We start from the raw sequence: 19,014 nt of genomic DNA on the forward strand, positions 1-19,014 counted from the left end.
CTGTGAGTAATGGTCAATCAAATGGTGCCATCTAGTGGCAGATGGGTTGCATTGCTTTTAAAGGATGCTCTGGGGTCATATTTGTTGACAGGCCAATAGTAGAGGTAGAAAGTGCAGAAGAACCATAAAGGTCTGTCACACTTTAAGAAAACAGTGGCTTAAAGGGCATCTTAAAAGAGATACATTACGAAAATTAGAACTCGACTTGAATATGTCAACTTCAGCTGCACAACATTCAGTGACTTCTCAAGTTTTCCTCAAACGACGCATTTATTCCAGTAATTTCTAAAGATCTAGAGATTTCACATTGATTCCTTGGCTTTTCTCTCAAGGGATCTAAGAAGTTCATCCATAGAAGACTCAGTCTTCACTGTGGACTCCCTCAGCTTCTGCTTGTTTCAGGTTTTCCTTTAGTTTGGTTTTCAGCCAACAAATGCACCTTAAATCAGAATTATATGAGATGACTGACCCAGTTTGAGCTTTACCTTAAAAAGCTTCTTTGACTGTATGCTCAGGACTGCTGTCTTTAATTCTTGTATTGCTGTTCAGTCTCAAAAGGGGTTTCCTTCATCATACAAATCATTTTCTGCTCATCCAAAAGGCTTGTGTACCTCTGTCTTTATGCCCAATTTTCACCCAATCACTCACATTTTCATCTCTTTGTTCTTTGTGAAGGGGTTTTCCACTGCTGGTTCAGAGCCAGAGCCTAACTTAGAACCAATTCTTTCGATTGACTGACACAGCTCTGGCTCCAGCACCAAAAACACTGGCACTACAGGAGCACCAAGTCTTTGCTGGGACAGGGCAAAGAACTGCTTAGGTATTCAGGGTAGCAGGGGTCCATCCCAGCTGCCATTAGGCAAGAGGCAGGTTACATCTTGGAGCCAGCCCCAGCTGTCTTGTGGAGACCAACCAGATAAAATAAAACCCTGTTTGAAAGTGCAGTGTGGCATTTAATCATCTTTATTCAAGAGTGCAAAAAAGGAAAACTCAGCTGCCATTTCATATTTTATATCATCACTCACGTCTGTGAACGTTATTCAATGTGTCATATGGAGCAGCATTCATGAGCACCGGTTTTAAACATTGTTTTCAGCTCAGTTTAACAAAATTGTCGGGTGTTTTAAGAAAGTTGGCGATCCTGCTTGAAACAGCGTGTATCACTCCCATTTGTATGAGCAGGTGTTTAAAATGTTACCATGCTTAGTAACTGCTAACCCTTCATCGCACTGGGTGGGTGGAACCAGAGGATCCAACTGCGGGTTGCAGTCAGACCATCACAGGGCAGCGTTTGGAAACACCGGTTAGCATTACAGAGACACCAACTGTTCTTTAAGACGGCATTAACTAGACTGGTGATATCAAGACACCCGTTTGCAGGGAAACCGAGACAAACACTGATTTGTTGTCTTTGTGAAGATAAACTGTCTCCCTGCACTGTGGTCATCATGTTGACATGGGAGGGGCGGTCAAACAAGCACTGTAGGAGACGTTTAAAGCGACGTTATGACGTGGCTCTGGCTGTAGAAAACGTCTCTTAGTTACAATCGGACATTGTGACTATTTCGAGTTGCACTCTTAGTCAAATTTGATCATTTGATGAAGGTATTTTTGTAGGACTTTGGTGCAGCAATCTGAAGCATAAAGCTTAGAACGTCACATCATTTCACTATCTGTGATGTAGTCTGTACACTTTCATCCATTTTCTATACCTGCTTAATCCGTCGGTCGGGTCGCAAGAGGCAGGGTACACCCTGGACAGGTCACCAGTCCATCAGAGGGCCACACAGAGACAAACAACCACACACACGCTCACACTCACTCCTAGGGACAATTTTAGAGACACCAATTAACCTAACATGCATGTATTTGGACAGTGGGAGGCCTGGAAGGAACCCACACATACACGGGGAGAACATGCAACTCCACACAGAAAGTCCCCAGCTGGGAGTGGAACCCTGAGCCCTCTCGCTGTGAGGCGACGGCGCTAACATTATAACCACCACACCGCCGTGCAGCCCCCTGTACACTTTTACGTTAATCGTATTCTGGACAGTTAAACCCTGTTCAGGAGCTTGATGTGCTGGGTCACAACATAGTGGGAGAGCATCAAATGGGCCTGATCTCAGGATCAGAATTAAAGGTTCACTTCCGATCCGTCAGTCTCTGCAGGAGTGCAATGACTGTGTCCTGCTTGGAGGAAAGCAGCTCCAAGGCTGTGGCTATCCTTCCAAGGGACTCTGACATCCGCACCTCCCTCCTCTCGCGCCTCTTTTCTCTGGCTTCCACCCTGCGGCGGGCCACGCGATCCAAGTAGGCGTGCTCCTCCTGCCGCTTCATGACCTCCTGTACCAAAGTGATACTGTTTTGCTCCTTGTTTCCTTTCTGATTCTGCCCCTCAGTTCCTGGCATGGTTGTCGCCGATAACGAGGTGCCAATAGAAGAGGTGAGACAGGAGGACGTTGGTGGGAACGAAGGGAGCCCGAGAGCATTCTGACTGTGGCTGAGTGGCGTCGTACTGAGGTGAAAAGGTATGACACCAGATGTAAAGGACGATGCTTTACGGCTTGTGTAGCCTGGCACGTTGAGGTCTATGCTGCTGATCGAGCCGAGGGAGGGCGACGTAGAGGCTGTTTCTGTAAAACAAGGTGAGGAGATAAAAGATGGAGCCGTTGCAATGGTGGCTGACTGAATAGTAGTGGTAACAATGTCACCATTAAGGACAATCATGGGCTTTAGCTCTGGAGCATTTATTGGGCTCATGGTCGCTGCACTCAGTGAGGCACTGGGAGTGGTGCTACTGATGATCTGGCTGGTGGCGATCCCCAGACTTATGGACTCCACACCACCAGATGTGGAAAAGTCACTGTTGGAGCGGATGATAGTGGTCGGCTGTGAAAGCTGCCCTGGCTTTGCAGCAATCTTTGTCAGGGGACAAGGTAGCGTAGAGGCTGTGATGCCACCTTTGTTTCTTTTGTTGTTGATGATCTGTGTGCCAATAGTGTCACAGAGCGTGGCGTCCATCAGCTAGAGCGAGAAAGGAAAGAGACAAAAGGATGGAGAGAGGACATAAATATTTTTTGTTACTTGTGCCATTAACGCCGGCTGATAATCAATCTCCTTCAGCAGTAAACTTCCAAAAGGGTAAATCCAATGCAGCTGCTGCTGCTTCTGCCAAAGGACTGTGGTTTGTCTATCATACTTTTTTACTGGTGTCGGTTTTATCTCTTTCAAACAGCAATATAACCCCGGTCTTAATTAATAAATATATCTAAAGTGCAACTATCAATGCGTCAGTCTTTATCAGACAAACTTATACCGAACTTCTGGTTGTTTCTGCAGGTCTTCCTCACAGCTGTAAATCCCAAATCCGTTTCTAAACATGTCAAGAATCCTGTTCCAGCACTGCACACTGTATGCAGTTTACATGCATTTACAATAATGGGGTAAAATTTGCTTGCACTCCGCAGGTATTTTTCTAAAGTAACCTACAACACCATAATAAAAGCAGCAGCTTTCACAACTCTTTCCTTTGGAAACAATGACAGGCTACCACTGACTTTGGTTTGTGCTCGCTTGTGGAGCCACATGTTCAGCATTTAACGACTGCCATCTTCAGTTTTGAAGCCCGAGCTTTTGCTGTCACACAAACAGCCTCACATTTGACTCTAGAGTACTTTGGGATACAGAAGAGTTCATGGCCAACTCAATAAATGCAAGGTCTCCAGGCCAAGCCAAACCCATATCATCAGCTCTCCACCACTGTGCTTGATAGTTGGTGTTGATAGGTGCTGATATGCTGTGTTTGGTTTTCACCAAATCTGGTGCTGCGCTTTATGACCAAGCATCTCCACTTTGGTCTGGTCTGTCCGAAAAAACATTGTTTCCAAAGGTCAGGTGGTTTGTTCACATGTAATGTTGAGAACCTAAACCTTACTGCAGTGTTCTTCTTGCACAGAAGATGCATTATCCTGGTAAGCCTGCCAAACAAGTCCTACTAGTCCTACAGTCTTTTATCTATTCTACTGTTGTGAGCTCTAACATTCAACATGCTATCTGAGGCATGTATTGTGGGATTTGTAGCTCTTTCATTTTAGTGCAATTTCTCTGAAAACTGCACCGTCCCACGCTTGGAAAAGCTTGCTGGGACTTCCGCTCCTAGGAAGATTGGCAAGTGTCCCAAATGTTTTCCACTTGTGAATAATCTCTCTCACTGTAGAATGGTGGACTCCAAATTTTTGGAAATGACCTCACAACCCAAATAACAATTGCCACACGAAGATCACTGCTGATGTCTTTCCTCCTTGGCATCATGTTAACACATACCTGCCAAAACTTCTGCTTTTATAAAAGGTGCTCACACTTGCCGACGATCAATTACTCAAGTGCATCTGATTCTGCAGCACCCGGCTGCTACTTACATTCTAAATTCCTGTGGAAGCAGCAAGGGAGGGACTTGTTTTTTTATGATGTCTCTATACATAAAAACGTGGAGTCTAAAGAGAGTACACTTTCTTTTTCCACATTACCACAGATGTCAAACTATGACAAGACAGTTGCTATTCGAGGTTGGGTTTTGTGGTAATTGACATCTTTGTTTTAGTTTAAATATGCCAGAGACTCAGAGAAGTATTGACATTTTAGTGAAATATATTTTAACAGGCTGTCTCTGGTGTAGACTCATGTGAATCCGAGGGACGCATACTTCCTAAACTGAGGAGGCAATCAGAAAGGGGGGCAGAATTAGAGTGCAACAGTGAATTAGTGGATTTACTTCAAGTAATTAAAATTCCCCCCTAAATTTGCAGGGTAGGTCCTGGCAGCTTATTTTTGGGGCAGTCCGGATTTGTTTCTCCTGCCAGTTGCAAGTCCCAACTGATTCAAACATTTTTTTTTTATGTACAGAACGGTTTGATGTTTCTTTCAAGGATGTCATAAATCATCAGTGTGGCATCTTTAATAAAGTGTACGAAGGAAGCGCTTATCCCCAAGCTTCTCTTCCTGACTTACATCAAAGAACTCCCAGGATGTCTTAGCGTGCCCCGTCTCCCGGCTGCGGTCTTTGACCCTTTTGTACGTGACAATAAGATTGTTCCACTTGCGACGAATTTTTTCAACCGGAAGCACGTGCCCCTTCGAGGCCATCTCCTCCTGGACACTCTGGAAGAGCTGCGAGCGTTCCCGGGTCTCGTACAGGCCCCAGCGGCGCCCGACAGCCTCGATGAGACACAAAACAGCTTTGGAGGAGAAATCTGAGCCGGAGGAAAGCGTCTTCTCTGAGAGAGCAGGTGGCATCACTGCAGCTGGGACAGGACAAAGGTGACTTTGATTACTTTTTGTGGCGTCACTTTATATGTAGATGGTGTCAGGGGGGAAAATACCTAATGCATTACCAACTATTTAAAGATTGGCTGATTTCAGCCAAATTTACCATGTAGACTATATGTAATGCTGTTAGTCTTAAAGATTCCTAACTAGATTGATATCTGCATGGCTTAAAAGTAAAAAAATATATAGCAACATTTGCATCAGAATCTGGTAATAATAGTTGGGCTTTTTGGTTGTTATTAAAAAGATGATAAAAAAAAACATCAGTACGCATACGATAGGTCCAGTTCACTATAAAAAAGAACTGTGAATCAGACACATTTCCATCAATTGATTTGAAGCAAATAAATTAGGCTGTGCAGCATTGTCAGAGGGTGGCAGTGCTGGCTACGTCACTGTTGGATGTAATGCAGTAGAACAAGTGGTTGGCCTAATAGGGGATAAGCTTTGAGGAAGAAAAGAACAACCACTGCGGTGGACATCCACAGGAGTAAAAAGAAGAGAGACATTCTTTAGGAAAAACGTACATCCCTGGCAATATCTGGGATATTATGTGAAAGGCACAAGTTAGTAATGAGTGTTTATAAGCTCAGAACAGCTTTTGAGCCACTCATTTTGTTCCTTGCCAGGTCGGACACGAGTCCAAAAAGGTGTCTTCTTTGAAACAGGCAAAGATCGCCTCAAGAGAGCGTATAAAGGTTTTATTTTTCCAATTTTTGTTTTTACAGTTTCCATTAAACATTTTTTATTCGCAACCTCCGAATGATAATCAGAAAAGGCAATCTAAACCTGGTTATTAGGTTAGTCCAATTTAAATTTGACTTAAAATACGTACATGTTAGTCAAGAGTTAAATTAATCCTGCAGGTATTTTCAGAGGAACTTAAATTGGGCCTCTGTGCATGCTACACCATGTAGTGCATCTGATTTTTAACCCAAAAAATGTAATAAATGAACAGAGCTGTTTGTCCGACTAGCTGCTCAACGCAGTATTATTTTGCCACCAGTTTAATGCCAGTTGTTTTCGTCTTGGAGCAATGGGTCAACTTGGAAAAAGGCCGATAACAACAAACTATCATAGCGGAGTTGAACATACTATTATCAATACATCAGACTTGCTCCTGCACTTCTAAACAGGGGCAAGAATAAACTGAACAGGTAAACATACCGGCGTGTACCTGCATAAACGAACGTTAAACAAATGGTAAAACAACAGTAAATAACCAAACATCATTTTAGAATATTATTTATTTTCTCATGCATATGAAATCACCTATGTGTGTTTTTTTAATTGATTTTATTAACATTTAGTGAGCTGGATTTACTTTTATTGTATTTTATTCAGAAAAACAACACATAACAACTTTGGGAAGTGAAACCTTGAGGAGTTTTAAATAGATGGAATTACCCGTTCACTGCCGGGGACACTGAATTTATATGTGCAGCTTTGCGACATTATTCATATTTAGTGTGTGTTTTATGAGCTGATACAAGTCGCTGCTCTGACAGACGTACCCGGGGCAATCTTCAGATATGTTTTCCCATCTGCTGACGTGGTGAAGAACCGATCAGTGCTCACTGGATCTGAGGACAAAACAGATGGAAGAAATCCCCTGAATAAAGTTATTTCATATCTTACCAACATAGAGCGTTAAGTCGAGGTGTTACCCTGCAGCGGATTTACTGTCTTTTTTTTTAACTCAACATTTTAAGTATAGTTCAAGAAGACACATCCACTCATAAATTAACTCATCTGAGCGCTCACACAGCAGAACAGGGGTTGTCGTGGTGGCCTGCAGCTCCGTGTCAGCCAGCTCCTCAGCAGTCTGCCCCACTCCTCCACCTCCTCCTCCACCTCCTCCTCCTCCGCATGCGGTATCTCCGCAGGGCGCATGCGACTCCCGACTGCCCAAATCCAGCGCAGATGGGTTTTCATCCACCGCCTCGGTTTTCACGTGCATCGCTGCGACGTCGGTGCCGCCTCCTTGCAGATTTCCCTCCATCGCTCCACTCGAACACAAATATACGGGCCCCGCGGTCGCGAGAGCCCGTTATGTCTGCGCAGGCGTCGGATTGGGAGAAAGTTTGGAGACGGCGGTTCGCGATCAGAGATGCAGGCTTCAGCGTGAAGTTACGCCGCAAAAAGCCGCGATTCCACGTAGCCCGAGACGTGCGGGATTCAAGCCACCCGGTGCGTTTATTTTTCGCGATGAGCAGAGAAATGGCTGCGCTGTCCTCAGCTCAGCTGACGGATGCGCAGGGCGGCTGCGCAGCTCTCGGCACAGATTTGCTGCTGGCAACCGTGGCGCTGACGTCACCTAGCAGCACAGCACGTGCTTGGTAAACAATGCAGCTTCAGAATAAGACCGTTATGTTGGAGGGGGTAACTGTCATGATGTATTTCAACACCGTGCAGGACTATTCGGACCATTTCGGAATTGCTAAATGACCTGCTCTGCTGGTATAAACTATGGACCAGCGGTTACAACAAGGGAATGGCAATATTTTCATAGCCTCTAAAATCATAAATCTGGAAGTTTACTCTCAAAAAGAGTTCCTTTCATGAGGATTATTATTTATTTTAGAAACAGACATCTACACTCAACACATCAGAGACACAACGACAGAAAAATGACAAAGACACAAAACCTTAGTTCCATGTAAATCTTCTTCAGGCAAAGACATTCAGTTTGAGCCCCACATGATCACAATGCAGCTTCTGGTGAATGTAACTTTTAAATATTGTTACTAGTCCAAAATGCTGCAGCCACATTGTAAAAACCTGAATAAAAACACATCGAGCCTTTGGCAGTTTCTGCTCGTCTGTAACTGCCTGCACCTTTTTACCAAAACATGGAAGTTAACGATCCACGGCTACCACAGTGAAAGGTGTTTTCCAGTCCTATTTGTAGAAATGTCGCACTCTTTTGTGGATGCACACGATATTAGAATATTTTGTTTCCTGTTTAACTTATAGCTTTCATTTTTAAATTTTGTTTCTCAAGTAAGATTGCATGACGTAGTTATGAGTAATGAGTGTCTTCCCTGCAGTCAGAGCACTTTTAGTTCATAGAAACAGGGAGATCTTGAGATTGGGAAGCGAAGCTAAGCAGCTGTTAGCTACGGCTTCCAATCAAACGGCTACTAAATGAGGCCCACAGATGAGTTTTCTCTATCTAGACCTCAAAAACGTCACAGTGGTTCAAGCAGAGGCTGTGTGTGAATAAATTTACATATTTTTATCAGGTTAGACACCGACACTTCATAAATAACTCATGAAACCCCTACTTAAAAAAAGAAAAAAACCTTCCAAACCGCATGATGGCCCAAATACTTGTAATTTCGCAGACTGAGCAGGCAGACTACTCATTCTCGTGGATCTCTTTCATTCAGGAAAAAAATCAAACTTGTTTAGCGGAGAGTTTTATGCAGAAAAATTGCCACTATTCGTGCCTGTACAAAACCACTGGAGAAATACTCTAAGATAATGAGAAGGTCTGACTCCTATATAAAATATAAAGAAATGATAGTTGGATCAAGACTTTTGCACAATACTAAAAGTTAAGTATGATGTTACCCACTTGCACACAGTGTGCAGTATCCTCCACAGCATGTGTGAACACCTCAATTTAAAAATGACAGTGAACTCAGAAAGTACAGTAAGTTAATTTGGGTATGTTTCCTCTGACCTTCTCTTGGTTACTAGTTATCTGACATGCACAGCATATATCAGAACTGCCTAAATGTCACCGTTATGACATTTATATGTGCTTATTTTGTAGCATTTTCCCAATTTAAGGAGTTTGGGAACCTCATGCTGCGCATCAGAAGAGTTTAGTGACGGATGTTGAAGGCCTTCTTAAATTCTCCATCAAACTGCTGCTTCAGCTGGTTGCCCATAGCGAGGAAACGAGCATTACTCTGCAACAAAACACAGCAGTTCATGTCATGGTTTTATTTCTGGAAGAGAAACACTTTTGCTATTCAACACCGTGGGTACAACATGGGAAAAGGATGGAAGCTTCCATCTGAGCATGCTCTCTCACCCGGTTGAATGCTGCACAGTTGGTGAAAATGAGCTGGACGTCAGAAACAAACTGGCCAACGGTCTTGTACTGACTCCCCTGGAGCCTGTCTGCTATACAGCCCAGCCACATCGGAGTCTTGACATGAACGGAGTAGTTTTTTATCTGTGGATATCACGCACAAAATATGCGCCGTTTATTGTTAAGTTTCAGATTACCGTAAGACAGGAACTATCAGTCGTGAATAGAAAGAGACTCACATAAAGCTCGGGGTTTGTGGTAAATGTCTGCTCCTTGTCTGCGCTTAACAGGTACAGGAGGAGATACTGACATTCCTGTTGATGTCAGACAAGAGGGGTGAATGACAGCAGTGTGAGAGAAAGACAGGCAGTCAGGTGGACCGATCTACAGACAGGAAAAGACACCAATGCTAACCAGCATGTGCTGAGATATTTGGCGCGACATGACAGCTTCCGTCTCCCGCTCATCGGCGTAGCGGCACTCCTGAACTGCTCGGAAAATGCAGAACGTGCACATCCACGGTCGCTCGTCCCTGTTCACGTGCACACACAGACATGAAAAGTATAGTCATACGAGTTATTATCAAATAAACTTCAACAGGAAGAGCGGAGGTGGAGTTGATGCCTGGCTTTTGCATTCATAAGCAGATTCATACAGGTTTAGAAAATACGTCTTAGTTGTATCCTGAACATGCAAATCTCACATTAAAGTGTTGTCTTCCACGTGAGGCAGGTGACATATAGGATGGAAGGATCTCGGGCAGTGATCACACTCGACCAGATGTTCCTCTCCTTCGCTTTTACAGATGCAACACTCATCATCATTTTTCTGATTCTCCTGCCAAGATAAACAGCACACGACAGCAGTTCTGTTCATGAAAAGGCACCATTGTCTGTTGCGAGGTTCATTTGTTTATGAAAACTCGGGTTTGGGGAATAGCTCACGGTGAGATAGTCAGTGCAGTTACATGCGGGCAATCGGATCGGATTAATGGCTAAATTACAATAAGACTGAGTTATTCATCCAACAAGAAATTTAATTGGATCGGATTACTTGCGATCGAATTAAGACTCCGGGATAACTTGCCCACTGAACATGCCTGGAGACGTCAACAGGAAGTGGCTCTATTAGCGATAGCAGAAATGGGTACAGCGCCACTTATCTACTGTGGTATTGCATGCTTTGTGCCAGTGATTCGATTCATTCACCGCCATGTAACAAAGGATAATTATCCTTGTTCAGATAAGGAGCATAACCCAACTATAGCTATAATCCAGTTAATCTCATCATGTAAACCCACTGTATGTTATTGAAATGTTGTCTTTTGAATACAAAACCATCTGCTGCCAAAAAAAAAGAAAAAGAGACAAGTTCAGTTGTTGCTTGTTTGAACCTCGCTGATGAAAGACTTACCAGGTCCTCCGATTGTGGTCGGCACAGTCTGCAACAGCACAGCAGAGAGTGGATCACCAAGATTTTTGCCTGAAAAAGACAGATTAACAGTTTCTTCCTCTTTGTTTCATACTTAAGCGCTTTTGGTTCAACAAATCATGAACCTCTCCCATTACCTCCCAACATTCACACTCATTTTTAGAGCTGGGGCATAGTTTGATGAAACTGCATCATTTGTGCCGTGGTTCCTCTAACCTGTCTACTTGTTAATGTCTGACTCTTAATGTGAGCTGGAATGACGGAGTGGCAAAAGTCCCAAAATATTTCAGAATCCAACAAACTTTTATGAGACCACACTCTTATTTTGGTTTAAGTTATAGGCCTAATTTTTCCTGCTAAAGTGATAAAAAGTACCAGGTCAGGTCGAACTCTAACCGTAGCCCAAGTCAACTGTACGCAACGGGCAAAATGTCATTACCAAAGAAACCAGACCAAATTCACATCAATCAGCAGATTTACTCCAACCAACAAACCAACAAAAAGCCAGCATGTTGGGCTAAATGTAAATTCCACCCCATGCAGTCAGGTCATCAAAGCCCAGCACCAAAATGAGGTCTGTTATTCTCCTCCAGGCCACACAGTATCAAACACAGCCAGCCAGTGACCACCATAAGCAACAACAACCAACCGTCTAACGGTTAAGTGACACTGTGTATCCTTATCAGTCGTTTTTCTGTCTTTGCCATATTTTATGCCATAATGCTCAAAACTACCTTAAAAAAATACTAAGCACGTTTAAGGCCTCTCATGGCGCTGATCGTGATTTGCACAAAAACACAAAGACCCACAAAAACGTGCCAAAGACCCTTATCACTTGTATGCAAAGTGCTAGCTGAGACGGAGTTGCTAGCTGAGGGGGCGGCCGACCCTTCTTCGCAATGTCCCGATTTTCTTGAAAAATCCTTCTCAAAAAAGGCTCCTCTGTCAAACACTGTGCATTTAAAAAGGAAAAACCTATGGAGAAGGTCAGTGTCAGAACTGTGTGAAGTGCTAGCTACTTCACTTAGCTAACTAGCGAAACTGCGACCAATGTAAGTGGAAAAACCAGCGAGAAGGCTCGGCTGGTCAAAGAATACACCTGATATGACAAAGTCACAGTCTCACTGATTAAAATATACAACATTAAAAATTTTTGTCTCCATTTGTTTGAAAAGCAGAGATTTTCTGAGCTTATGAGAGCCTACATGTGCCCAAGACAGCACATGCTAACTATCAGATTGGAAAAAACTTTTTTTTTTTGCTGCAATGAAAGCAGTGGAACAAACTTTGCAAAATACACAATAGTTTTAAGGAAAAAATATATTAATTCTTAAATTTTCTAATTCTGACCCTGATGGCCCGCCTGCACGGCCCAACTACACAGCGTAAAACAGCATCGTTTGGAGCTAGCAAAGGAGGAAGCAGCAAAAACAAGGCATTGGGTTGGTGTCAAAATGAAAAAAAATATATATATAAAACATAAAAACTGTTCATGATTTCACACAAGCATGAAAATCAGAAGCACAGTTAACAATTCAAAATGCGACCAAGCAGTAGTTTGTGATGACAACACGTACAGTATGTACTGTGACAGCACTGTGACCGCTGTTACCTCTGTGAGGTCACCGAGTGGTTTTCCGTCATACTTGATGTCTTTCTTCCAGGAGCCATCTGTCTGGCACGATGCTGCCTTCACGAACTCCACCGGGCTCATCCAGCTTGTCTCAGTACGAATGCTCTTCCCAGCTGTCCCTAGTTGGATATGCAGAATCACAGGGGGAGATTTGAACTTGCTGAAATGTTTCACGTCATCGCACTGCTCACCAGAGTCACTGCAGAATCTGACAGCAGAACGGTTTTTCTCTGTTTTCGCGAGGTACGGGTTACCTGATGCAAATCGTTTTTTGTATAAGGTCCCAGAAACAGCTCCACATGTTACTGTGAACGTCATCTGGCTGCGGTCAAAACCGCCACCTGACTGGTGCTCAACCTGTTTTTCTGTGTCCTCCCCTCCTCCTCCTCCTCCTCCTCCTTCTTCTTCTGCGCGAGACAATAAAAAATGTAAACAAGGCCCGCAAACACAACCGCTGATTAGTTACACCTTCTATAATTTGACAGAAAGGTCTTTCCTGAATGTCACTTTATAAAAACTGGCACCTGTCCCATCTGTGCAATTCTCTTCTTCACTTGATGAAACCTGATCCTCCTGCTCCTCCAGGTTACTCTCCTCATCTTCCCCTTCCTCTCCATCAGACTCTACATTATAGGATTTTAGCAAATACAAAGAGCAGTTAAGAAGCTCACGCTGCAATACGTCTGTCACGATATTCTATTTTCAGCACCTGGTTATTCTGGCAAAAAGCACTCACGATAACGATGTCATCGTGAGCATTTTTTGCTGACTGAAGCACAAAGTAGAACGTTACAAAATGTAAAAAATGTACGAAAACCAATCTGCATTAGATAATGCTTAGATTGTATCATCTGAGATCAAATCTCAAATCTGTTATCAAGCTCAACAATAATACTCAAAGGATGATCTTGTATCTAAACTCAGAGTTTTGCACCAACACAACAAACCTGTGGCTGAACGACTGGAGGTAAAAGGAAGTTTCTTGGCCTAACAGAGAGAAAAAGAATGTTTTGGTTAAGGCCGGATTACCAAAATAAAAGCACTTAGTATCTGTATGTGTTTTTGCCAGCTCATTCTCACCCCTTTACTTCTTCTATTATAGTTTGCCGATTTCAGGTGGCCCTCCTGTAAGGCATTCCATGAACAAAAAGCACAACTGTGAGTGATGTTGTTTAAAGTGGTACAAGGAAGTCAAAAAGGAAAAGCAAGTAGTGTCTCACGGTTCCAAACCAAACCTGGATAAGTTTCCCAAGCGGGGTGCCGCTACATCGAATGCTCAACTTCCAGTTCTTGCTCCTCTCCTTCCCTGCAAACTTCTCAAATTCAGTGGGAGTAAACCACTGTTTCTCAGCCAGAATGCATTTGTCTCCTGAAACATTGAGAGGACGAGGTGTTCAAGTAATGCTTTTCACAGAAGGAAATGCAGATATTCCAATGACAGAGTCGGAGGAAAAAGGAAAATTCGATTATTGCACTTTCTTTGTGTAATCAATCCAGTACACAGGGGATCGCTTTACTGTAATTATGTAACCCCCCCCCAAAAAAAAACATGTACCCAGATGGCAAAGAAATGTATCTCCACACAGAAAGTCAGTCACATCAGACATTAAGTTTTACTCTGCCTCTCTCACCTTTAGCCAGTTTTTCTCGTACAAGTGTTCCCTTCATATGTCCACAGGTCACAGGCAGCTGGGACTTATAGAGAGGCCATGTCCAAATGTCACCCTTCTCTCCCTTCTTCAAAGGGGATGCTGGGGGTGGGGGGATAGTTAATTCAATTCAATTCAATTTTATTTATATAGCGCCAGATTACAACAATTGTCATCTCAAGGCACTTAAGTAATATAGTCCAATTCAAGCCAATTGGAATTCAATTCATTGTAATCATAATCCAATTAATTCATATAGAGCCAATTCAAAAAATTAATATCCTAGCTAAGGAAACCAACAGATTGCACCGAAATGTGTCTTCAGTCCAATCTCCCGTCCTGAGCGTGCCTGTGGCAACTGTGGAAAGGAACGACTCCCTTTTAACAGGAAGAAACCTCTGGCAGAACCAGACTCAGGAAGGGTGGCCATCCGCCTCGACCAGCTGGGGTTTGAGAAGACAGAAAAGAGGGAAAAGAGGGGGGAAAAACACCATAACGCCATTCAAAGGATATCTGTTACATCCTGTTTATTTTCCTTAAGCTGTAAAATTTGCTGATTGAAATATTCTTCTGATTTTTTATTTTACGCAGAAGAGAGGTGACTTACAGAAATATAGTTTCTTGGACTTCTTCCTCTGACGTGGAGTCAGCTGGGATGATGGACCCGGCTGCTCCGCCTCATCGTTGGACGTACTCATACTTCTGAGTTTTCTCCTTTTTTTCCCAGCATTAGCGTTCATTTCCTCGTTCTCTGAAAGTGCCAACTTTTCCCTTTTTTCTCTCTCCGTCCTTTCCACCTTCTCAGGCAGTTTGGGGTCAAAATGGAACGTCCCTGCAGATAGATTCACGAAGGATGAATCAATTATCAAATGCAGTCGACTCAAAACTCAAATATTGCATATATCCATGTTGCATTAGTGTCAACTTGGGTCAGATCTACATTTACACTACTCCCTTTTTGGAATATAACAGCTGCATAGTTTAACTAGCGTGTAGCCTACTAATCCTTTGTAAGACTGTCTTTATTTCAACTTCATGGGAGTAAAACATTTTAGCTCTTTACATGAACCAGCAATCAGAGGCATTTTAGCTAGCATTTTAGCTAGCTTGCTTAATCATTTGTTAAGTCATAAAGAACTAATGAACTATCAAAAATGAAGTTCAAACTTAATTTTTGCATATAAATCTTGCTACTATGTCAAAGATTCTGTTTTTGCGAGCTTCTGACATAAGACCTGCTGTTGCTGACTGTGTCCAGCATTCACTCGTTGATACGTGGTGCCTCTGCTACCTCCACTGAGCCGGTAAAAGGCTAGCAGGTCTGTTGTTGTTACAGCTGCTTTATACAATGGTAACAAACAACCTTATTTTTATTTGTTTTTATGTCATTCATGGTGTAAAATCCATCATATCTCCGAAGACCACTTCTTCTTCAAATTATCTGGTGTCGTGATTTTTTAAAATTTAAACATGATTTTGCTAGCTAGTCTCGTCCATTTTCGCAGCAATGTATAAAACATAACATTAGCAACATCAGCTGTTACTGAAACACAAGGCTAACTATTTTTAACGGCCTGACAACATCAGTCTGTACAGTCTACGATCTGAAGAGCTTACAGACTTAATTATTTTATTTGAACAGGACACAAGCATCAAAAGTTTCTCCGCGTTCAAACAGATTTTCGGACGATGAAGAAAAAGTGAACCGATTTCAACATGATTACATGTGTTTGGACTCACATAAAGAGGCAGAAGCTACTGCCTAAATTCAAGTTCAAGTTCTTTACGAAGCTCAAATACCTTTAAAAACTACGCTGAGATGAACAGATTCTGTTGTTGTCACACCAAAAAATGTCATCGATGTTTTTTCTATCTAATTTGAATTAAGTTATGGGATTTCTGTCTTTTAAGGCTTCCTCATTGTATCGGGAGTGCCAAAAACCTCTGTCCATTATTACAGCTAATCGTAATGACCACTTAAGGGTTCCTGCAGCTCATTCTACTCCTAAAAAGATGAATGTCATCTTTTATTTATGCTTAAATGTACGGGTTGATACGGGGCCTCTGTAAACCAAGCAACTGAGTTTTATAAACGAGACAAAACATCATTCTTGTGCCTGTAGAACAAAGAGTTAAGCATAGAGAGCCGAATCAAAATCAACAAAACACGAATGCCCATAAACATGTCTTACCGTGAATGAGACTGTTGCGCAGCAGTTTCAGGGAGGGGTTCTGGTTCATGATGGTCTCGTTGAAGACACAACTCCAGAACAAGCGGATGTGCTCAGATCGCTCACTCTCCAGCCAGTCTAGGACTTCATAAATGGCTTGCCTCATGTTTTCTTTACTCCTCATGCGAATCACCTTCTGCATATACAAAGGTTTGGAGAAAACAAGTGTTGATCGATATGATCCCGACTAAAATTGAGATAACGATTATTTTTCATGATCAGCCCAGGAATGATAGATTGAATTATACATGTCAATGCTTGCTCCCTTAAAATTTCCTGGTCTTTGTAAAAAAATGGGAGTCAGGCAATTTGCTTACTGAAAACTACAATATGAGTAAGCTCAATGAGATTCACGATATAAGCAACACGATGGAAGCTGATGATGCGGCCCATGCGGGCGACATGTCCCTTTTTGAAAATAATTCCTCACATCTGCATAAAAGCAAGACCAAGACATAATCGAAAGGGACTAAATTGATGCTTGCTCTTGATTATGTTTGGTAGAGCATGCATTTTATTTGGGTGTGAGCTGTTTCATTACACAAAGGAGCTGTGGTTCTTGTTGCTCACTGGTTTGGACATAAAATATAATTATTTTATTATATTTTTATGTAAAATATATTTATTCATTGACCACTACAGCACATTATCAACTAGAATTGAAACATAGAAACATAGAAGTGGAACATAAAAAGTGGACTTAATATTTCAAATTATAAAAACTGATCAGCTGTCTGTAATGCAAAGTGAGTGGAAAAAGATGGGGAGGCTGTGGCTTGTGGCTCCATGTGAGTGTTCAACAGGTGGCAACCTGGATGGGTTAAATGTGGAGGAGTAATTTTGTGTATTTCATGTGTCGACATGACAATAAAGTCTTAACTTAAAATCAACGGGGATCATCCCTGTTTTCTTCTTTGAGCTCCATTTTTTAGCTTATTTCAGCTAACTACTAAACATGTTGTTATATGAAAAAGAGGCATGGTGTCTGTTGAGGTGGGGGTGGGGGGTGTAATCGGTGCCCTCCTTGGCTGTCCTGGGCCCGGGGAAAACGTTAATCCGGCTCTGCTGACCTACTACTAGAATGTGACTTTCAATGCTAAAATGAGCATCGGAAATTATCAGTTTGGTGGATTGTGTGATAAATTAATTATGATGTAGTCATTTAATAAATGTTTTAAAAGTTTTTAATGTCCACTGCCACCACAGGAGACACTACACTGTATGAGGAGCCTCAGTGTTGAGTGTGTGTTCATATCCCGCTCTCACACACCAGCGCTGCTTGTATTCAAACGCGGCCAATGTGAGGAGATGAGGGCGTGTGAGACAAACGCAACAACAACAACTGCGTAACACCTCCGCTCGGACACTTTACCTTGTATCTGTCCTCCGGGATCAGATTGTGATCCCTGAGCTGGCTGAGGAAGGTGTGCGGGTTCTCCAGGCTGGACATCTCGGTTTTACGACAGTGGAAAAACTGCAGCAGTTCCTCGGACTCTAGGAAATACAGCTGGTCCATCGCTGGTCAGCGCAGGCTCCTTACGTCACTTTTTGAGGCAAACACGCCGGGTTGAAACCGAACGACCATAAATGCACTCCAAACTACAGTATTCTGTACAGTATTCAACTCTGCATTCAGGTTCAGCAATCCCCAAATTCAACCATATTGAACAGGAAAGTTAGAGAAAGACGGAAGCCCTCCTCGACATATCAAAACCTCTGGAGGGGTCACTCCCCCGAGTGACGTTTGGAAACCGAAAGCGATTTGGCGATACGACTTCTGTGCAAACCACAACTGCAAGGACCGCACGGTTGCGCAGAACCAGTAGACTGTGAAGTTCTTTGTTTGTTTTTTGTCTTTCAAACCGTTGGTTTGCGCTTCTCTGTAGTCAGAGTATTTTATGACGCCCACGTGAAGAAAAAAGACACCAAAGTGGCCCGTGATGGGGGTGACGTCATCAGCAGTGTCCTTAAAGGACTTCCTATAGGAGGGCCTTATTTTCTCAGAGCTGATTCACAGCAGGTATAGGAATTTACTCCACAGTTGTTCTGTGTTTGGGAAAGAGCCACATGACTGTTGCAGGATCCTCTGAGCTTGCTTCGCCAGAGAGAGTGGAAAATAAAGCGTGATCATCGCTTTCAAATGGATGTCCATGGGTGGAATTCAGAGAGAGGTGTAGGAAGGCTTAGGAAGTTAGACTGACTTAAGGAGAGTAGACTTTTTTGCGTGTTTGCAATGACTAATAATTCATTAAGACTCATGGATCATTTATACAGCAAACGTACTTCCCATTTTGGGATTAATTAAATATAATTTGGTTAAAATACATACATTCATTAAGTAAGGTTTGTAACACATAGCTCTTCCAGTTCTTAGGAAACATCAGATTGGTAATCGTGTTGTGTCCATATCACTACAGTAGCTGTTGCGTATCTTCTATAAGTCCGTGGAAGAGTGCAGTTTGCTTTCTAGCCATCTGCTGAGGTAGCAGCGTCACAGCCAGTGACACAAAGAAACTGTACAACCTGAAAAGCCTGGCTGTGTGCTCGGGACCGTTCTGGAGCCCCAAGAGCTGATTTTCCATAGAAGAACATTGCACAAGCTATTAAACAAAGTGTTCAAACAACGGAGTGTGTTCAGTCAGAGGCTTCTTCAGCTCTGCTGCAACAAAGAGCATTGCAGGGGGTCATTCCTTCCCA

The 19,014-nt window shown here is 42.8% G+C and overlaps 2 protein-coding genes across 4 annotated transcripts; both read right to left on the reverse strand.

The window, feature by feature from the left end:
• Positions 1-947: 947 nt before the first annotated feature.
• On the reverse strand, positions 948-7,632 carry LOC140272888 (uncharacterized). The gene is made up of 3 exons (XM_072368393.1): positions 6,843-7,632; positions 5,011-5,303; positions 948-3,027 (listed from the first exon to the last, which is right to left on the reverse strand). Exons 1-3 carry the CDS (start codon positions 6,970-6,972, stop codon positions 2,146-2,148), a joined length of 1,305 nt encoding a protein of 434 aa, XP_072224494.1. The 5' UTR covers positions 6,973-7,632; the 3' UTR covers positions 948-2,145.
• Positions 7,633-7,895: 263 nt separating this feature from the next.
• On the reverse strand, positions 7,896-18,045 carry LOC140272886 (uncharacterized). Of its 3 annotated transcripts, none has more exons than XM_072368389.1 (16): positions 17,690-18,045; positions 16,279-16,453; positions 14,694-14,918; positions 14,069-14,188; positions 13,673-13,806; positions 13,518-13,562; positions 13,385-13,424; positions 12,962-13,060; positions 12,692-12,844; positions 12,417-12,556; positions 10,787-10,855; positions 10,077-10,210; positions 9,788-9,905; positions 9,613-9,687; positions 9,374-9,517; positions 7,896-9,248 (listed from the first exon to the last, which is right to left on the reverse strand). In XM_072368389.1, the coding sequence occupies exons 1-16, from the start codon at positions 17,831-17,833 to the stop codon at positions 9,162-9,164; spliced, it is 1,902 nt and encodes a 633-aa protein (XP_072224490.1). In that variant the 5' UTR covers positions 17,834-18,045; the 3' UTR covers positions 7,896-9,161. The 3 variants fall into 3 exon arrangements, with proteins under 3 accessions (XP_072224490.1, XP_072224491.1, XP_072224492.1); XM_072368390.1 differs by having other exon boundaries at positions 7,897-9,248; positions 12,692-12,835; XM_072368391.1 differs by having other exon boundaries at positions 7,897-9,248; positions 12,692-12,832; positions 17,690-18,044.
• Between the last annotated feature and the right edge of the window lie 969 nt (positions 18,046-19,014).

Source organism: Leuresthes tenuis, unplaced genomic scaffold, assembly GCF_036924035.1.
Source record: "Leuresthes tenuis unplaced genomic scaffold, fLeuTen1.0.hap1 SCAF_17, whole genome shotgun sequence".
Lineage (NCBI taxonomy): Eukaryota > Metazoa > Chordata > Actinopteri > Atheriniformes > Atherinopsidae > Leuresthes > Leuresthes tenuis.

Bases quoted from the DNA above. Each gene is read 5' to 3' on its own strand.
- LOC140272888 (XM_072368393.1), bottom strand. From the start codon at position 6,972: ATGTTGGTAAGATATGAAATAACTTTATTCAGGGGATTTCTTCCATCT. The intron at 5,304-6,842 runs GTACGTCTGTCA...GTCCTGTCCCAG, and splicing joins ATATCTGAAGATTGCCCCGG to CTGCAGTGATGCCACCTGCT. The intron at 3,028-5,010 runs GTAAGTCAGGAA...TTCTCGCTCTAG, and splicing joins CATCCTGGGAGTTCTTTGAT to CTGATGGACGCCACGCTCTG.
- LOC140272886 (XM_072368389.1), bottom strand. From the start codon at position 17,833: ATGGACCAGCTGTATTTCCTAGAGTCCGAGGAACTGCTGCAGTTTTTC. The intron at 16,454-17,689 runs GTAAAGTGTCCG...TTGTATATGCAG, and splicing joins TCCCGGAGGACAGATACAAG to AAGGTGATTCGCATGAGGAG. The intron at 12,845-12,961 runs GTGCCAGTTTTT...TGTCTCGCGCAG, and splicing joins GAATTGCACAGATGGGACAG to AAGAAGAAGGAGGAGGAGGA.